Raw genomic sequence first — 17,696 nt, forward strand, 5'->3', positions numbered from 1 at the left:
CTTCAATAAATAGAAATTAAATGAAAGATGAAAAAAGAAAAATAGGACTTTTTTCAGAATCCACAGTAGCTTGAGGGTTTCACTACAGCTCTGGGCTCTGTTGACCAGACTGAAAGTTTTTGCATTTTTGGCATACCCATCACAGAATAGCTTGGATTTTTATTTCAGAGCATGACTTGCTCTTCTTTCTTAATTTTTTATACGTCCTGTTTGCAAGAGTATCTTCTTGGACCCTCTCAGTGAGATTGGACTACATAACTCTAGGCCCATATTCCCTATTTTATTTTTTGATATTGACTTGGAGAGACTGCTTATTTTCTAGATCTCAGCCATTATAAATGGAATTATTTCAAAATCTGGTCAACTGTGAATTTATTGGTCTGTCATCTTAAGAGGAAACAAAACTGAAAAATATCTCCATAGTGTTACAAATGCCTTCTTGCTGTGGAAAGCCAAGTGAGAGTGTCTTTTGAAATCAATCTAGCTGCTCCTCAAAAATATGTAAGTATGGTAGCAATTACTGTAAGATACAACAATCCACTTCCCAGGTAATTACCTAAGAAGAATGCACAAAAAAGGTCAACTTGGAAGGTCCTAACAGCATTTTTCCTGATAGAGTGGGAAAATGGTCTGAAGTCCCCATCAATTGATGATTGCATGAAACAAAATATGGGATGGCTGTTAAATGAAAAAAAAATTGATGAGAAAAAGGAATGAAGCAATGATTTACCCTACAACAAAAATGGGTTTTGAATATTTTTGCTGAGTTACAAAAGCTGGTAACAAAAGGGGACATGTACTTTCATTTATAAGAAAAGTCCAAAATAAGCAAATCTATAGAGAAAGAAATTGGTTGAGTAATTGCTTAGAGCAGAGATAAACTGGGACATGAGGAGGGGAGGTTAATGAATCTAGAGTTTCTCTTTTTGTGATGAGGAAATTGGCCTACAATTATACAGGGGTGAGTTGTGCAATTCTGTTGATATATTCTACTAAAAACATTGAATTATACACCTTTAGTAAACTTTATAGTGCATGTATTAAATCCCAACATTTCATATGGATATATAAATCTATATATGTGTGTGTATGTGTATATATATACACACACACACATATATATGTATATATATATTTCTAATGTATCCTTTTACCTCAAGTATATTTGAATGAAAATGAACTTGGAAAACTAATCTCTAATTTTTTCCTGACAATTTTTGCCAGGAAGGAAAACTTTCCCTCTATTTTTTAAATTAAGTTCTTTGAGTTTGAGAAGTCACCTAATGAAAGACAGATTAATATCAGAAAACACAAGATTTTTATTAATATTTAAATATTTGTAAGATAGCAGTTACATTCAGAGACTTCTATGTCCTTTTAACAAAGGCAGAGAATTTGAGCTTCAAGACATAATTTGCTTTGGGCTACAGACTGGGAAATGCATGGGAGAATTAGCTGAACTTTTGACTGTTTTCGTGAGATCTGATGTACAATCTCATTGTGATACAGACACTTCCACATTCCATGAAAAGGGTCTCTCTCCTCCATTGGCTCCTTCAATGGAAGTGCACACTTTGCCTTTAGATAGATAGGCAGATGGACAGAGAAGTATTCCACATGTGTTGATTCTCAGTTGTCTTTGGCTTACAATAATCATTCTCTTGGAGACTTTAGCATATTGTGCACCCTTCTTATTTTTCTCAATTTGTCATTTCTTTAGTAGTAAGGTATTTATGTTGCAGGGTAACAAGATGCGGAATCTTGCTTTCAGATTGATATCTGTTTCAGTCCCCTACTGCCCAGGCACAATAGTATCTATCAATACAAAAAAATCTCTCCTCCCCCCCTCCAATAACTGAGTTGAGAACATTCAGATTGGTATCCATAATAAAATCTCAACCAGACTAGCACCTCCTCTCTCCAGTTCTCAATGGTCTATAAAAATTCCCCTTACTCACCAGGAGGTACACTCACTCTGCTGTGGGTCACGACACCATGCTTCGTGGGAAAACCTTGTGAGTCATTCCCACCAGTGAGTGACTCAGACTACACAACCCTTCCATTCTTCACCAGAGTGTCACATCTGTGGCCACACACTTCTCATAGAAAGAAGGAAGTGGTCATTGGGAAGGGAAAAGGACATAGAAACACTAGGGAACCCTCCTTCTAAACTGTAAAACCTCTAAGTTAATCTTAACATTTTTAAGCTCTGCAGCACAGAAGAATAAAAATATGAATATATAGATGAAACTTAATGTCTAAATACAACAGAAAGTCATTATAATGTTTTCGATATATCTGCTTAGCTTAAAAAAAAAACAGGATAGTAAGAAGCAAAAACTATTCATAAGCAGACATTAACAAATATACTTAGTTAATGTGTCCTCTTACCACTCCATGGACCAAGAAAATAAAGTCCTTGAGGTCCCTTCCAAAAACAAAAACAGGACGAAGTTATCAAGAAAATGTCAAACTTTTAATTGGAAGTAGAGTACTGTAAAATATGCCTAGGAATCTTTTTTAAAAAATATATAATCCGGCCGGGCGGTGGTGGCGCACGCCTTTAATCCCAGCACTCGGGAGGCAGAGCCAGGCGGATCTCTGTGAGTTCGAGGCCAGCCTGGACTACCAAGTGAGCTCCAGGAAAGGCGCAAAGCTACACAGAGAAACCCTGTCTCGGAAAACCAAAAAAAAAAAAAAAAAAAAAAAAAAATATATATATATATATATATATATAATCCAATAATTTTAATCTTTCTTCTCTAATTTAATGTAATTGAAATCAAAATTTCAACAATTTTTTTTCTTAAAAATTCAGGGAAAACGTAAACTAAAACCCAGGAAAATAATGGACAGAAAAGATATTTTTAATTTGAAAAGTAGAGCAGCAATAGTTGGAGGTGTTGCATATTTGAATGTGTAAGTTAAGATTTCACGACCAGGCTGATGACAGTATGGGAGAGCAGAGCTCAGCAGATATGATGAAATGGCAGATAAGGCCCTTATCTAAGGGAACTCTTCGAACCTCTTTAAAATAAGAGGTGTTGGCCAAGTTTTTTACCTGATTTTTTTTTCTTTTTAACTGTTTGAAAAAACAATATGTTTTTTTTTCTCTTGGTAATTGAATTCAGGGCCTTACACTGTAGGTAAACTGTCTACCAATAAGAAGCATTCCCAGCCCTTAACGTCTAAGAGAAGTTATTGTGACATTTATTAATGGTTTGAACTGTATTTTCAAATAATTATTGAATTTTACTTTTTCAAAATAATTCTGCCTTTGGAGATATTTTTTTAAAAAAATTATGTGTATGGTTGTTTTGACTTCATGTGTGTCTGTGTGCTACATATATGCAGTGATTGGAGGCCCTATGAGAATCTCAGATGCCCTGGAACTAGAGTTACCAACCACTGTTACCCACTGTGGGTGCTGAGAATTGAACCCTGCTACTCTAGAAAATCAGTCAATCATTTTAGACATTGAGCCATCTCTCCAGTCCCCTTGAAATAATTCGTAATGAAAAAGAGAGAGCTTTGTAGACTCAGTTGTGACATTTCAAACTGCAAATTGTTCTCTCCATGCTCTGGTGAATAATCTGGTTAACCACACAGTAAGGAAGGCATTATATTTTTATGTAGCTTTGTGGAGATAGATCTATGACTGCCACTAATCTAAAGTGCACTAAAAATTATTTCAAATTATATGATTGATGCCAACAAACCAGTCAGCAGCAAGCTATATAATTTCTAGTGTCTGTTATCCAAATCAGAACTCCCAGTTAGCAAATCAGAACTTCACTGTCTCTTCCATCTTCCTGTGCTCGTCCTTCCCAGCCAGTATGGCTTTTCCTGACACATCCATCTTGCAGTTTCTTAGCTTTCTCCCAGGAGAGAGAAAGAATATGATGGCAAACCAGCTCCCAATTGTCCTTGCCTCAGCGCCCATGGGTATGTAGTGTAATCTCTGTACACCCTATAACCATGGGCCCAGAAGAGAATCAAACTATGAGTTACCTATTTTTTTCAGAATTGAGTATAAGAAGGACAGTTACAAAGATTCATTGTATCTCTCTAAAGTTGGTTCATATTTTCCCAGGGTTTAATATATACTGAGATTTTCTTTGAGGGAAAATACATCATTTTTTGATCAAAACACACTTCTAGCCGTGCAGGTGCTTGACAAAGCTGCCTATTTCTTCATGTTTCTTTCTTTGGTTTAAAATATGTACACATTCATGTTGCACCTAGTCTTCATGGTGATGGTAATATACCTGTAGCTGCCTGGTAGCTATTGTCAAAATGGTAGAAACCATGGTCCAGTAACAGACATGAAATCGATATTACTTCATACAGTGAGATTACTGAGGGTATAAATACCAAGTAAATGACATATTATTTTTATTTACAAGAATTAGCCTTTTAAACAGATTCACACCTAAATGATACAGGACTTTACAAACAAAAATGTTGTTTCAGTGAACTGTGTAAGTGCATCTGAACAGGTAGTTTTCTAGTTAAGCTAATCTGAACTTTTTAATAAACCATATTAAGCACAGACTGGTAACTTATTCATTTTGTAATAGTGCTTTAAGGGCTCCACTGAAACACGGCCAGTGGATTTGCAATATTCTTAGTTACCATTCTGAGGAACTGTGTACATTATATCAGCTCTGCCATCTCTACTGTTAGTGAGGAAAACGCTGTGAGCAACAGCAGCTCCTATCAACAGGGAGCCATATTAATTATTTGAAATGTGCCTCGTAAGAGGAATCAGCGGCGTTTATTACTAGTCGAATATTACTTGAAACGGGAAGGTTACTCTAACTGTTATCATAATCTATGTATCATTAACTTTCCTTGTTTAGGAAAAGAGATTAACAACCCTGTAAATTGCTATAGTAAATGTGTAAAAGTATAACTACATATTCCCATGTAGGAAGAAAGTGGAGGCTTCTCCACTTCTGCCCAGATCTTCTTTGTATGAAGTAGCTTCAGAAAATGTAATGACTCAGTAATGATTCTTTCTTGCTTCAGAATCCTAATTGCTTGTTGGATCATCAGTACAAGTGATAGCTACTTTGAACATTAGAATTTTCGTTTTTTTTTTTTTTTTAGTTCACATCAGTCTTTCTTCTTTTTTGTGTTTCTTGATGGGGGACATAATTGCATTATGATGCCAAGACTAGGGAAATAAATGAACTTAAAAAAAAGATCATTTTAGTTTTCAAATCAACATTGGTAATTTTTTTTATTTATAAAACAACACTTATTACAAAGAAATGTGCGAGGGAGTAGAATGCTTTCCAAGAATAGGGAATGAACCCATCTTCATGCAGTTTAAATTTTGGCTAGTTCTTTCTTTTCCATCAAGTTACAACAAGCAGGATAGAATAGTTTTCTCTTCAAACTATGGGAGAAATGCCTTAAGGAAAAATTTGTTTGTCAGGGTTTCAGCATCCTAAGTGCCATCCAGATATTACATTGAGTGCCAGTCTGAAAATTGTTTAACACTGATGGACAGGGAAATAAATGCCGCTGGCACTGTCTACAATACTGGATCCAGAGGACAGCACTGAAAGTCAGTTTATTCTTCATAACTTCAATGTATTCAGATAGATATACGTATGTTTCTGACGTTTTGAGGTTTTCTTAAAACCAAGTTTACCACTTCATAATTATCTATAATGTAACTGAAGGGAAAACTAAATATCAAACATACACACACAGACACACACACACACACAGACACACACACACACACACACACACACACACACACACACACACACACACACACACTTCCTGTCCCAGCCCTTGGGAGATAGAAGCAAGTCATTCTTGACTATGTTGCAAGTTTAAAGTCAGCCTGGGCCTCACAAGAGCTTGTCTAGAAAAGAAAGAAAAAGAAACAAAGAGAGAAAGAGGGGAAAAGAAAGTAGGGAGGGAAACTCCTAAATAAACGTATAAACCCTTTTTAAAAAATCCATCTTAGTTAGAAGAATCAATTTAATTGGGTGATGTTTGATTCATATTTAAGAAGACCGTTTTATAATCTACACTAGACATTTTTTCTGTGTGGAATAAAAATGATAGAACACCATAAAAAATTTTAAAGTAAAAGACAGCTACAATGTATTTATTATTTAATTGTGTGTGTGTGTGTGTGTGTGTGTGTGTGAGAGAGAGAGAGAGAGAGAGAGAGAGAGAGAGAGAGAGAGAGAGAATGAATAGTCAGGCTGTTAATATTAAAGTTAGAAGGCAAGGGCAGCTTGTAGGATTCATTTCTCTCCTTCCATGATATTGGCCGGGGGATCTGTAGCAGATACCTTTACTCTCTGAGCCATATCATGGTTCCTATGATGTCTTAATATTTCCTTTTGTGTTCACAGGGCCAGTGCATCATGGACAGGTTTCCTACATCTCTCCACCGATTCACCTTGACTCTGACCTAGAAAGACCCCCGGTTCGAGGTGAGTTTTCTTGATTTAAGGAAAAGAAGCAGTGTTCAGTGATGAGTAAGGGTAATTAATGAAACTGGCTGTTGTTGTAATATACACTTGTAGTACAGTACCTATTTAAAAAATGAGAAAAGTAATGTGTGAATAACGAGTCAGAAAATCTTAAAAACAGAAGTTGAAATACTGTTTCAAGAAATAAATGAATCCGCTGATTCAAAAAAATAGGTATCCTGAGGCATTTAAATAGAGGTCTATTTGAATCCCTATTTAGAGTGTCAAGCCACCAGATTATTACTCAGATTTAGTTTTCTATCATCAAATGTTTTTATAATTGTGTATTTGTTTTCAGTGTCATAACCAAAGTCATAGTGAAAGAAATTTTCCTTGGAAATTAGTATTTTTTATAAAAAAAATTATGTCTTTGTAATTTCAATATTATTATTGATTTATAAAATCATATAAATTAAAACTATTTCCATGGATGTCAACAAAACTCATTTGAAAATATTTTTATTACTCAAGCACAATAGAAATTGAAAGGTAACATTAGTTAGCTTACTATGTAAAGATAGAATTCATTTTTTTGTTTTTAAAGGAATTCCAGGCCCCACTCTTCATAATGTTTCCTAGTGTTCAAACCTTATGTTCCCACTGTCATACTGTTTAGTTTCACAACTCACAGCTATGCCACCGTTAATACTTTGGATTTGAAGTATGCCGTGTATTTTCTAGCAGAACCATCAAAGGCTTGGCAAAAGTCAGTAGGTGTGAGTTTTTTGAGCATGCCTCCTTCTTGAGCAGTTCCTTCTAGCAGAAGTCCTATCTCTTTTGCGTCATGTAAGATTCTCCTGGATCGGAAGGCTGTACCTTCCCACCTGTCTGGTAGTGTTCCTTGACGTCCAGAGAGGCATTCTATGCTCAAACTCTGCCATGATTCCCTGGGTTATTTCCCCTGAGACATTGTGTGCTGTTGGCCAGTGTGCATGCTTTCTGCCCTTATCTGTGTTTTCCTGGAGGACATAGTGTTGGAATTAATGTTTCCCAGCCACGAGGCTGGGTATACATTGCATACATAGCTGAAAGCACTCCGTTGATTTCTGTCGAAATGACCTACAGTGAAAAGCAATAGAGTAAACACTTCTAAAATGACTTTTATGGTTTACAAGAGACCAAGATCCAGGGTCTATAAGGGAATCCCATGGAGAAAAGCACAATGAACCAACACAGAAAGTCTGAGGTGTTTTGGTTTTTTTTTTTTTTAAGAGAGAGTGCTAGAAGGGAAAGTTAAAGAGATGAAATATGACAGCTTATAAAGGATTCCATATTTCATACCATAGAGTTTGTACTTTGTCCTGGGAAAAGGCTGCTTTGGGGTGTTTCCAACCAAATGGAGGATGTACCATAGTGTCAGTTCTGGAGAAGATAGCCTCTCTGGCGTCAGGGTAGATGATGAGCTATTTGGGGAAGCAGTTGGCAAAGAAAGGTGTCTCCCATAGTTGAGCTGAAAGATGATGGGGCACTTAACTGGAATTATGCCAGCAGTGAGGAGAGGATCTAAAACATATCAGAGGTGTGGTATCTGGCTGACTGTTATGGGGATGGAGCAGAAGTACCTCTGAGCTTGCTGTGGGGGTTGACTATTTAGGTAGCTTGAGAGGCTGTATTCATTCCACATTTTATGTTGAGATTAAACCCTCAGTCCAATAAGGATGGCCTCTACCCTCACCAATGTTGATGCTAGAATAAAAGGGGAAGAGATTAGCCAGGTGCTCCATTGTGCTCCTACCCTCCAGCGTGAGGATGATCATCTTAGATGGAGAACACACTTCTCCTGAGTCTGATAGCCTTTTGAATTTATGAGCTCCCAAAACTGTGGGAAAATAGATTTTTCCTCTTTTTAAATTACCCAGTCTTAAATATTTTGATATAGCAATACAAAGTGATTGAGATTCCTTCTGATAACAACAGAATCCCTCATGAAGAATAGGCATGAATGTAAATCGATAGATTGATTCATACATGCTAATTACTAGAATATTGTTCTTACCAAGGGTGAAGGACTATTTACACAAGTTGAGTACTTTATCATAATTCTATTATTTAGATGTGACCCCAGTATAATTTGAGGAAGATTATTTACAAATCATGGCTGGCTGGACATGGTGGTGCATGCCTTTAATTCCAGCACTCAGGAGGCAGAGGCAGGCAGATCTCTGTGAGGTTGAGCCCACCCTGTTCTAGGAAGTGAGTTCTAGGATGGCCAGGGATATACAGAGAAACCTTGTCCTGAAAAACCAAAACCCACCCACCCCCAAATGGCATGGCTGGAACGAATAAAAAATCTACTCTGAAACAATAAATCTAGACAGCAACCATACTATTGCTCCGAGAGTTGGTTGAATGGACTTGGTGCTGATGTAGCTAGATGCTTAATAGTCAGCAATCTGGCTGGTTTTGTAAGAGCATGGTTCACACATTTTTAACAAATGTCTTGTCACATAGGTATTGGCCTAATGCCTCTTCTGTTGTTCTTCAATCTGGTCCACTGCCTTTCCTGTCACTGCAGAAGTGGTCCCTCTAATAGGAAGCCTAGCTTCAGGGTGAGCCTCTGCTTAAGTCAGGTTTGCTCATGTCTCACTTGTCACAGCAAGTCACCTAGCCAACCTCAGACTTGAGAGGCCAGAAGTCAGTTACCTCTTGTCATAGAAAAGCCACCATTCAGAGAAGCCTGGGTACATGAAAAAGAGGAGACAGAAATCTGTAAAGCCATGCAAAAATGAAATAAATCTAGAATGACTCTGAAAATATCCAATTTGGAGGGTTTGGGTGCTTTTGAATTGACTGTCTTCAACCACCTCACAATCCTGAAGGTGGAGTTGAAATTGTTTGTGAGGCCAGGGGATGTGGAGCAGGGTCTGGCATTTGACGGACCCTGCATAAGATATAGCTGTTACTGCTATTTGAGTTCATGGCAGTAGTGTATGGGAAGAGAGCAGGCTCTGGAACCAGGCTGATCTGCCATCTGTATTACAAAAACAATGCTAGGCTAATCTGGCACGATCATGAGAATGAAACAATACATGGGATGCACCTGCTTTATACCGGACCTTGAGAAACTCGCCTGGAAAGTAGGCAGCCATTGTTAAAACCTGGATTACAAATGGCTTCTCTTTCATGTCGATGGGTGATTTTCAGCTGGGAAAGAGTGAATGATGATCACCCACAGTCACCAATGCTTAAAACTTACCTCAGACTATATAGAGATTTTAGGTTTATATAACTTTAAAATAAAAAAGCTTTAAAGTCAAAGTAGCAGCACCCATTTGTTCTCTTCAACACGGTTGCCTAAACGGGACCCAAATAAAGATGGCATCAGCAGAAATGCAATATGGAGGGACCTGCCATCATAGAATGACTGTCTTTATGGCTCCTCATGCTCAGACGGTCTTCGGTATGAAATGACCTACAGATGCTTCCTTTGTGTTTATGGTCAGTACCTCATGAAAAACAACTTTTGTTTGTTTCACTAAGAAAGAACATTCAAGGGCTGCCTCCATGATTTTCTGGTTAAAGCACCTGCCTCACAACTATAAAGATGCGGCAGATCCCGGGAATCTACATAAAGGCCAGATAGGCTTGGTGATGTGTGTGTAGTCCATTGTTAGACAGACAGTGATAGGGGACCTGCAGGACAACCTGGTTAGCCAGACTAGCCAGATGGTGAGCTTGGATTTCAATTCAGAGGCGCGCTTCAGTTAATAAGATAGAGTGGGATGTAGAAAGACTTCCATTATCAACCTCAGGCCTCTACATAGATGCACAGTTCACAAACCTATACACACATGCATACACACAGGCCACACAAAGAATCTAAGAGACAGTTTCATTAGATGAGATTTTGATTACACAAAAAGCTTGTATATTTTCAAAGACTATCTAACATTTATTTCAAAGGCAGATATTAATAATGACACTGAGAGGGCCTAACAGTATCATTGCTTTCCAGCATCAAAATATTTCCATTCAGCTATCCAGTTATATTCATTGACCATTTTTTTTAAATAGATGGTGTATTGATATTGATTTTATGTACATTCAAATTATCCACACAAACTACGTGTCTCTCTCCATATTCTTTTCCATCTATTTGTTGAGAGGGGAAAAAGAGAAGAGGAGGAGAGAAAATTTCTCTTGCAGGTTATAGATTTTTTTTATTTGACTCTAGATGGCAAGTTAGGCTTTTTGAATATGTGAAATTCTATTTGCAATGTTTTTAGGAGATTATGTACAATTTATTTTGTACTATAGATAAAGTAAGATTGGCTAGTCAACTAGCTTTTTTTTTCTTATGTTCTACTGTAGTTTTATGCACAACAAAAACTATTTTTTTTTCTTTTTCAAGACAGTGTTTCTCTCTGTAACAGTACTAACTCTTCTGGAACTCATTTTGTAGACCAGGCTGACCTCAAATTCGCAAAGATCTGCCTGCCTTTGCCTTGTGTGCTACAATTAAACTAGAATTAAAGGTGTATGCCACCACACCTGGCCTGGCAAACTCTCTCTTGATATTCCCTTTACTCAGTTGCCAGATTTCTCCCTCCATTGTCTTTATTTCCCTTGCTACATTGGTCTCCCTGTTTTACATACACAATAATGAATCATGGACTGCTTATTGTTTTCAATATTCATCTTTTGTATTTTATGGAATTGACTATATTCTTGTAATAAAACCATGATGAATTTGCTGATGTTTACCAATTTAATAATATAAACAAAAATATTTAAAATATGCTAATATAACTCACCACATTGGCCTAGGAAGCTTTTCTTCATCAAATACGAAGTAACAGTGACAAGGTAGATGCCTCAGAATCTTTGCCGTTTTATTTTAGTGTAAGTGGAGCTAATTTGGATGGCTTGTTACCTTATTTTTGAATAGTAATTTTTCTGTGCATGTTGATGATGAAGTAATTGTTGGTAGCTTTGGACTTTATAACTGGAGGCCGAGGCTGGAGAGATGGCTCAAAGATTAAGAGCTTTTGTTTCTACAGGACCAGATTTCAGTTCCCAGCACTCATATCAGAAGGCTCACAAAGGCCTGTGACTCTAGCTCCAGGATCTGACACATTTATCCTGGCTTGGAACACCCACAAACACACCCAGCATATGGTCACACAGACATCCTCATATTCACACAAATAAACAAAATAGATCATTCAAAAAGAAAAGCCCATGTTTTAAACTTCTTGTTTATGTGTACATATTGTGTATGTACACACACACACACACACACACACACACACACACACACACACACACAGCTACATCTGCTTTAAATTGTCATGCCCCTCTACATGCTAGCTTACAGATGACTCACTTTGGATTTGGTCCATGGGTCCAAACCATCTATCCTGGGCATTGTCATTTTTTATGAGAATGTATTTTATGGTATTCCTCTGCCTGTTTTTCAGATGTTCCTTTTTGATTATGTGATTATGTGCAGTTGAATTATGTCCAAGATGTTCTTAGGAACCCTAAGGAAAATAGTGTAACAACTTACAACACACTCTTGAGTAAAATGTTGTACTCTCTGTGGCTGTAAAGTGGCGTTGAATATAAATTCAGTGGCACTTACCCACTAATGAGTAAATTTGAGAGTTTCTGTTCTTTAAGTCCAATGTGACCATACATGGCATTTGGTCACATAATTTATGCCTGCAATGACTTTATGTGCATTCTTCAATTTACAGAGTTTTATTACTGAATAGGGGTGTAAATTCCAGTAGTTTACTAGTGCATTAATGTCACAATACATTACAAGGTAATTAACCAGAGATGCCACTATAAATAGAAAAAATAGTCACAGCCTTCACTATAAACTACTTAATAAAAATAAGCTCCTGAATCAGCATTCACCATTATAGTAATTTTTCTTGGCATATGTCTCATTAATCAAGATCTCTTAAAAAAAATAGCTTTGTCTAGAAGCACTATTGTTTTTAAACCTTCCATTATTAAAACATTTGTTACACTTTGTAGTCAGTTCAATGGAATTCATTATATATTTCTGCACAGAAAATAAGTGTGTGACTTTGAGACACATTCCCCAACTTTATACAAGTGAAAGTGAAAGAAATACTACTTGGTCATATTGTGGCAGATTTGTAAATTGTAGTTCTAGGAGGATTATTCTTGGGGCTGGAGAGATATTTGAGAGCGGTTCAAAGCACTGCTTCTGTTCTAGAGGACCCGGGTTCTATTCCCAGCACACATGGCAACTGAACGCTGTCTGTAGCTCCAGTTCCAAGGGAAAGGATGACCACTTCTGGTCTCCATGATGCCTCCCTCACTCTTTATTTTCCCTCCCCACTTCTCATTTGCAAAATTCCCTCAGAATATGTCTGTGTGACAGACAGCATCATCCAGGCAAGGAGATTATGTGAGAATGGGAAGACACAGGAGTCAGAATCTGGAGCAGAAGCATATGTTATCTGAGATTCAAGTATACTAGTTAGGTACGTTCTTCACTTGATCCTGTATTCAAGCTTCCTTGATCTTCCATTGTTTCTCTATCCAGTTGGGTGATGACCTTAGCAGGGATTCTTCACACTGAAAATAGTAAGAGGGGTCAAAGTAGAGTCTTTGAGTGGGATGGAGGCTTCCTGGCCTCATGAGGACTTTAGTCAGCGTGCCAAAAGCTCTTGGTTACACACAACCTTCCACTGAGTCGGTTGCCCCATGTTCTTGTCTTGAAGTCAAAGAATAATTTGTGGACCACAGGCGAGTGAGTCATAGGAAGAAGTTTACTAGAGGTGGAAGTTTCAGGGAAAAGAAGGGCAGAGTTCCTGAGTGGAACTCTCTCCCAAGTGTGGGGTACCATCCCATTGCTAGTCTGGGGGCTTTTATTGGATGTAGGGTAGAAACTAGGGTGAGGCATGGAGGCTGGGAGTAGTCTGGTTGAGCTACCACCAGGCATCTAGGTGTTGCGTTTCCACTTTTTAGGCAGTGGGGGGCTCTCTGAGGTTATTATGTAAAAAACTCATGAGAAACCAGAGCTGGAAGCAGCCCCAACCAACCCCTTCTGGCATTTTTAGTCTTTGGCCAGGACAGAACTAGAGACATTTCCAGTCTGACAAGAATTGAGGTACCTATCCCTAAACTCCCTGACCAGTTTATCGTTCCTGTCCTCACCAACATCAACAGTAATTGTATTTAGATTAATTCACATCAAGTTTCAAGAAAAAAAACAAACATGAATTTCTAAGTCTTCTATTTATAATATTGGTAATAATGATATTTTGAATATTTTTATTTATAAAAAACATTGCTAGCTACTCAGTCCATTCTGCTTTCCAGAATGTTGAGCAACTCGTGATACAGCTATGGGCAAAAATATGTCTAATATACACTAATTTTTGTATTTTATAATTTTAAGTTAAAACTTGTATTCTGAGTAAAAGCTAAAAGGTTTACTTACATTTGAATAAAATGTTTATTTTTAAACATTTTTTTTCTGTAATAAACTCAGGACTATAATCATGGTTCAATGGGCACGTAATCAATGAAGTAGAGTAATGCCAAGCATTAAGTTCCATGTGTGAACTGAATTAGATCGAGCAAATCCACACACTGAAAATATTTTTTAAAGTTCAAAATAAGCAGATGGTGCTGCCTGATGCATCTACATTAAAAATAGGCTTCAGCCAGCTTAGCAACACAAATTAGAGTCGTTAACACACAGTATCAGCCAGTGAAATGTAAAATCATTTTAGATTGATTAAAATAAAATTGGAAGGTGACATCTGTCATTCTTCCTCAAGAGTTTCTATGTCTGTTCTCTAATAGTCTATGATGGTGCTGTCCTAGCTTCTCAATGTGTATGCATTGTATGATGACACATACATTTCTTAGATTTCCCAGCTTTTTTTTTTTTTTTCTCAAGAGAATAAAATGAAACTTGCAATACGAGTTCTGTGGTCATGTTTGAGTGCTCTAGCCATGTCAACACTCCTTCATACAATTCTAAATTCCACACAGTATTTGGGGGGGGGGTGATATCTTTTAAAGAATACAATGTGAGGCTAGAGAGATAGCTCCGTGGTTAAGAGAACTTGTTCTTCCAGAGAACCTAGGTTTGCTGACCAGCTTCCTCGGGGAGGCTCACAACTATCTAGAACTCCAATTCCAGCGAATTTGACACCCTCTTCTGACCTCCTTGGGTACAAGGTACACATGTAGTGCACAAACATATGTGAGAAAACCAATCATACCTATAAAGCAAATAAATCTACAAAAACTGTAAAAAGTACAGTATAAAACGTGTGAGATACAGATGGACACGATAGCTTACTGTTAATGGTAAACTCACCCTGTTGTACTAATATAGACCTTTGACTAAGTCTAGAAAATAATAGACACATGGTCTCATGTAGTAACAAAAATATCCTATGACTTCAGATTTGACATCACCATGATATTTATGGTCTTTAGTGCAATGTCATCATATTACGCATATGTGATTAAATTTGTGTTTCATTGAATTGAGATGAAATTCTGAACATAATGATAAAATAGATTTTTATTCAAGATTGTCAGAGTGGGGAGCTTATAGGCTTATAACATGCCTTCCAAACAAGGTGTTTTATGAAACTTAATCTTTATCCATTGAGGGAAAAAAAAAACAAATAAAAAAACCAAAAACCTTAGTACATTCTGTCTGGTCTCTTGAGGCTTATAATTCTTATGCTGAGAAAAATCCCTAAAGGGAGCGAAGTGATCTGGTAGTTTTGCCAATTAGGACTTTTAACTACTTGTGTTGGACTCAGCATGCGCCCAGTGAGAAGGAAGGTGGAGTGTGGCCAAATGCTCCATGGGTGTTGGCTGATGGAATGAGATTTTTGGTACTCACTGGCCGTTAAATGAAAGCATGCCCTGTGATGCTCTGGCCATTCTCCTCCAGCTTCAGCAGTAACGATCCTTGCTTTGGATGTGGTGGTGCCTCAGTAGAGCTACTGCTCATGCACAAGGAATATCAGCAGGGTTAAGCAGTCTCTCCACAGCCACTGACAGGTCGCTTTCTGAAATTTGCCTCTTCCAGCATCCTGCCCCACAGCTCTGGGCCTAGCCTCTGAAGACTGTTCCTGGACTAACCCTTCTGAGATTGCTGCAGTCAGTGCTAGGCCTTTTTTATCTCTGTGTCTCATTTCACTTTTATCTTCACTCAGAACGGTATTAGTAAAGGTGTTCTGTTGTTCTGTTCATGAGGGGAAATATTTTCCAAACTCACAGGTTTTTCAATGAGGCACTGATTTGGCGTAGAAATGGCAACAGCTAAAATTTACTATCTATGTCCCTGGGAAAAGTGTAAGGTGCAGAAGCCGGGACCACAGGAATGTTAGAAAACACATTATACATCATAGGACTATCTCCTACTCTATGTAAGTCAAGGACTATCTCCTACTCTATGTAAGTCAAATTTAAGCTGAATGTTCAAACTAAAACAGATCCATATATTTCTCTTGTGGGTATTTCCCAAATATGACATTATTTCATGACATTATTTATGATTTCCTGGAATACCAACTTCCTGAGTGGACCTTGTGTGAGCACTCATCGTGTGTTCTCTGCTTTACACTCATTATTATTTCATTACTTTTTGTGATTCCAATGGAGCAGATTGTGTTACTGCTCTCTCTCTCTCTCTCTTTCTCTCTCTCTCTCTCTCTCTCTCTCTCTCTCTCTCTCTCTCTCTCTCTCTCTCTCTCTCTCTCTCTCTCTAGTCATTCTCAAATGCTTCCTTTGAGGAAATGATCTATAGCCTCAGAACTTCATATTAGTTTGCTGTACTGAGGGTCCAGGGGCTTTTGGTTTTGTTTTGTTTTTGTTTTTATAAGTTCACATTCAACCTGTCTAGAAAACATTTTAAATACTGAATAAAAGACAGTGAAAGTTAGTAATGCCCATTATTCAATAAAGTTTATAAAATGTGAAGTGAAAAAAAAAGAAACTCATATTCAGCATTAGAGAAATGAGGATGTGTTTCTCCACAACTGCTAAAGGGCATTTCTGCACGAGAAAAACTGGCATCGGTATTTATTTGTCCATTAATACCCAGGCCGCATTCCCTTACCCTAAGAGGCACTTAGCTCTCTTAATAAGAAGTATTTTTTCTCTATTAGTTCTACCTCTGGGTTCAATGACAATGTACAGTTCTTAAGAGTGCATCAAAACACAGTATCCTATGCTGATAATTTTAGTATCAGGATCTTTTGGACAGCATTAAATAAAGTAATCAATGTGAATATCCCATGCATTCAATATTGATACCCTATTCTGACCATGTGGCTGAAAGCCACAGTAGCTCAATTTTCCAACAATCTCATTTTTCAAAATATTTTCCAACTTTCGAAATAAATTATTCTTTGACCTGTTCAGTACTATCCAAATACTGCTTAATTTAATTCAGTAATATTCTGTTGCTGTAGGTGAAGCCTCTGTGTCAGGGATGATTAAGATATAGGAAAGTACCCAACAGGCTCTTGGTGTTCCTATCTTCCTCCAACACTACAGACATAATTATACAATTTCTTTTTTATGTAACAAATGGTATATTTCTTACTGAATGACTGCACACTAAAATTTTGAACTGTGTGTGCATTTATTAGTCGTATAGAAAACTATGTAGCTAGCTTGCCTCTGTGCTCTCCTGAAAGACCTGACTCACATTCAGTCTTCAGGGGGTATTTATTTATACAGTTTTATTGATTAGTTCTTCCTAGGGAGGAGTTAAGAGTGAAGTCATTGAGTTAGCGACTCACCAACTCCCACATAGAAAAAACATCGGAAACGTCCCTTCAGTCATGTAAACTGTGGGATGTCTAACAGTAAACCATTCCCAAGTGTCAGATAGTCTAAATACAGAATCACTTCAGATCTGTCTTAGGTGTGAGATGCTTCTGTGATGTGAGGACTGGGAGATGGACAGCACAAGAAGTGTGCTCACAGTCACTCTGAGCTATACGCTTAAGGATTTACAGACAACCAGAGTTTTACTACAGTATTTTCAGATATAGACAGTTTGATTCAGTCAAGTTACTTTTTTATGAGACGGCATTACAGCAGATACTATGTACCCTAATAACAGACAGTAAAATAGGGAGCAAGAGAAAGCAGATTTCACGCTCTTTGACTCTACCTTGGGGTGGCGAAATGAGTGATAGATGGATTATTGATTTAAATCAT

The 17,696-nt window shown here is 37.5% G+C and overlaps 1 protein-coding gene across 24 annotated transcripts in view; it reads left to right on the plus strand.

The window, feature by feature from the left end:
• Positions 1 to 17,696, plus strand: part of Adgrl3 (adhesion G protein-coupled receptor L3) — a 747,948-nt gene that overhangs the window by 499,499 nt on the left and 230,753 nt on the right. For all 24 annotated transcript variants that reach the window (XM_076546498.1, XM_076546504.1, XM_076546503.1 and 21 more), the window contains one exon: positions 6,387 to 6,467. In XM_076546498.1, coding sequence (XP_076402613.1) covers positions 6,387 to 6,467 — 81 coding nt within the window. The remainder of the gene's footprint in view (positions 1 to 6,386; positions 6,468 to 17,696) is intronic.

This window comes from Peromyscus maniculatus, chromosome 10 (assembly GCF_049852395.1).
Source record: "Peromyscus maniculatus bairdii isolate BWxNUB_F1_BW_parent chromosome 10, HU_Pman_BW_mat_3.1, whole genome shotgun sequence".
NCBI classification, from domain to species: domain Eukaryota; kingdom Metazoa; phylum Chordata; class Mammalia; order Rodentia; family Cricetidae; genus Peromyscus; species Peromyscus maniculatus.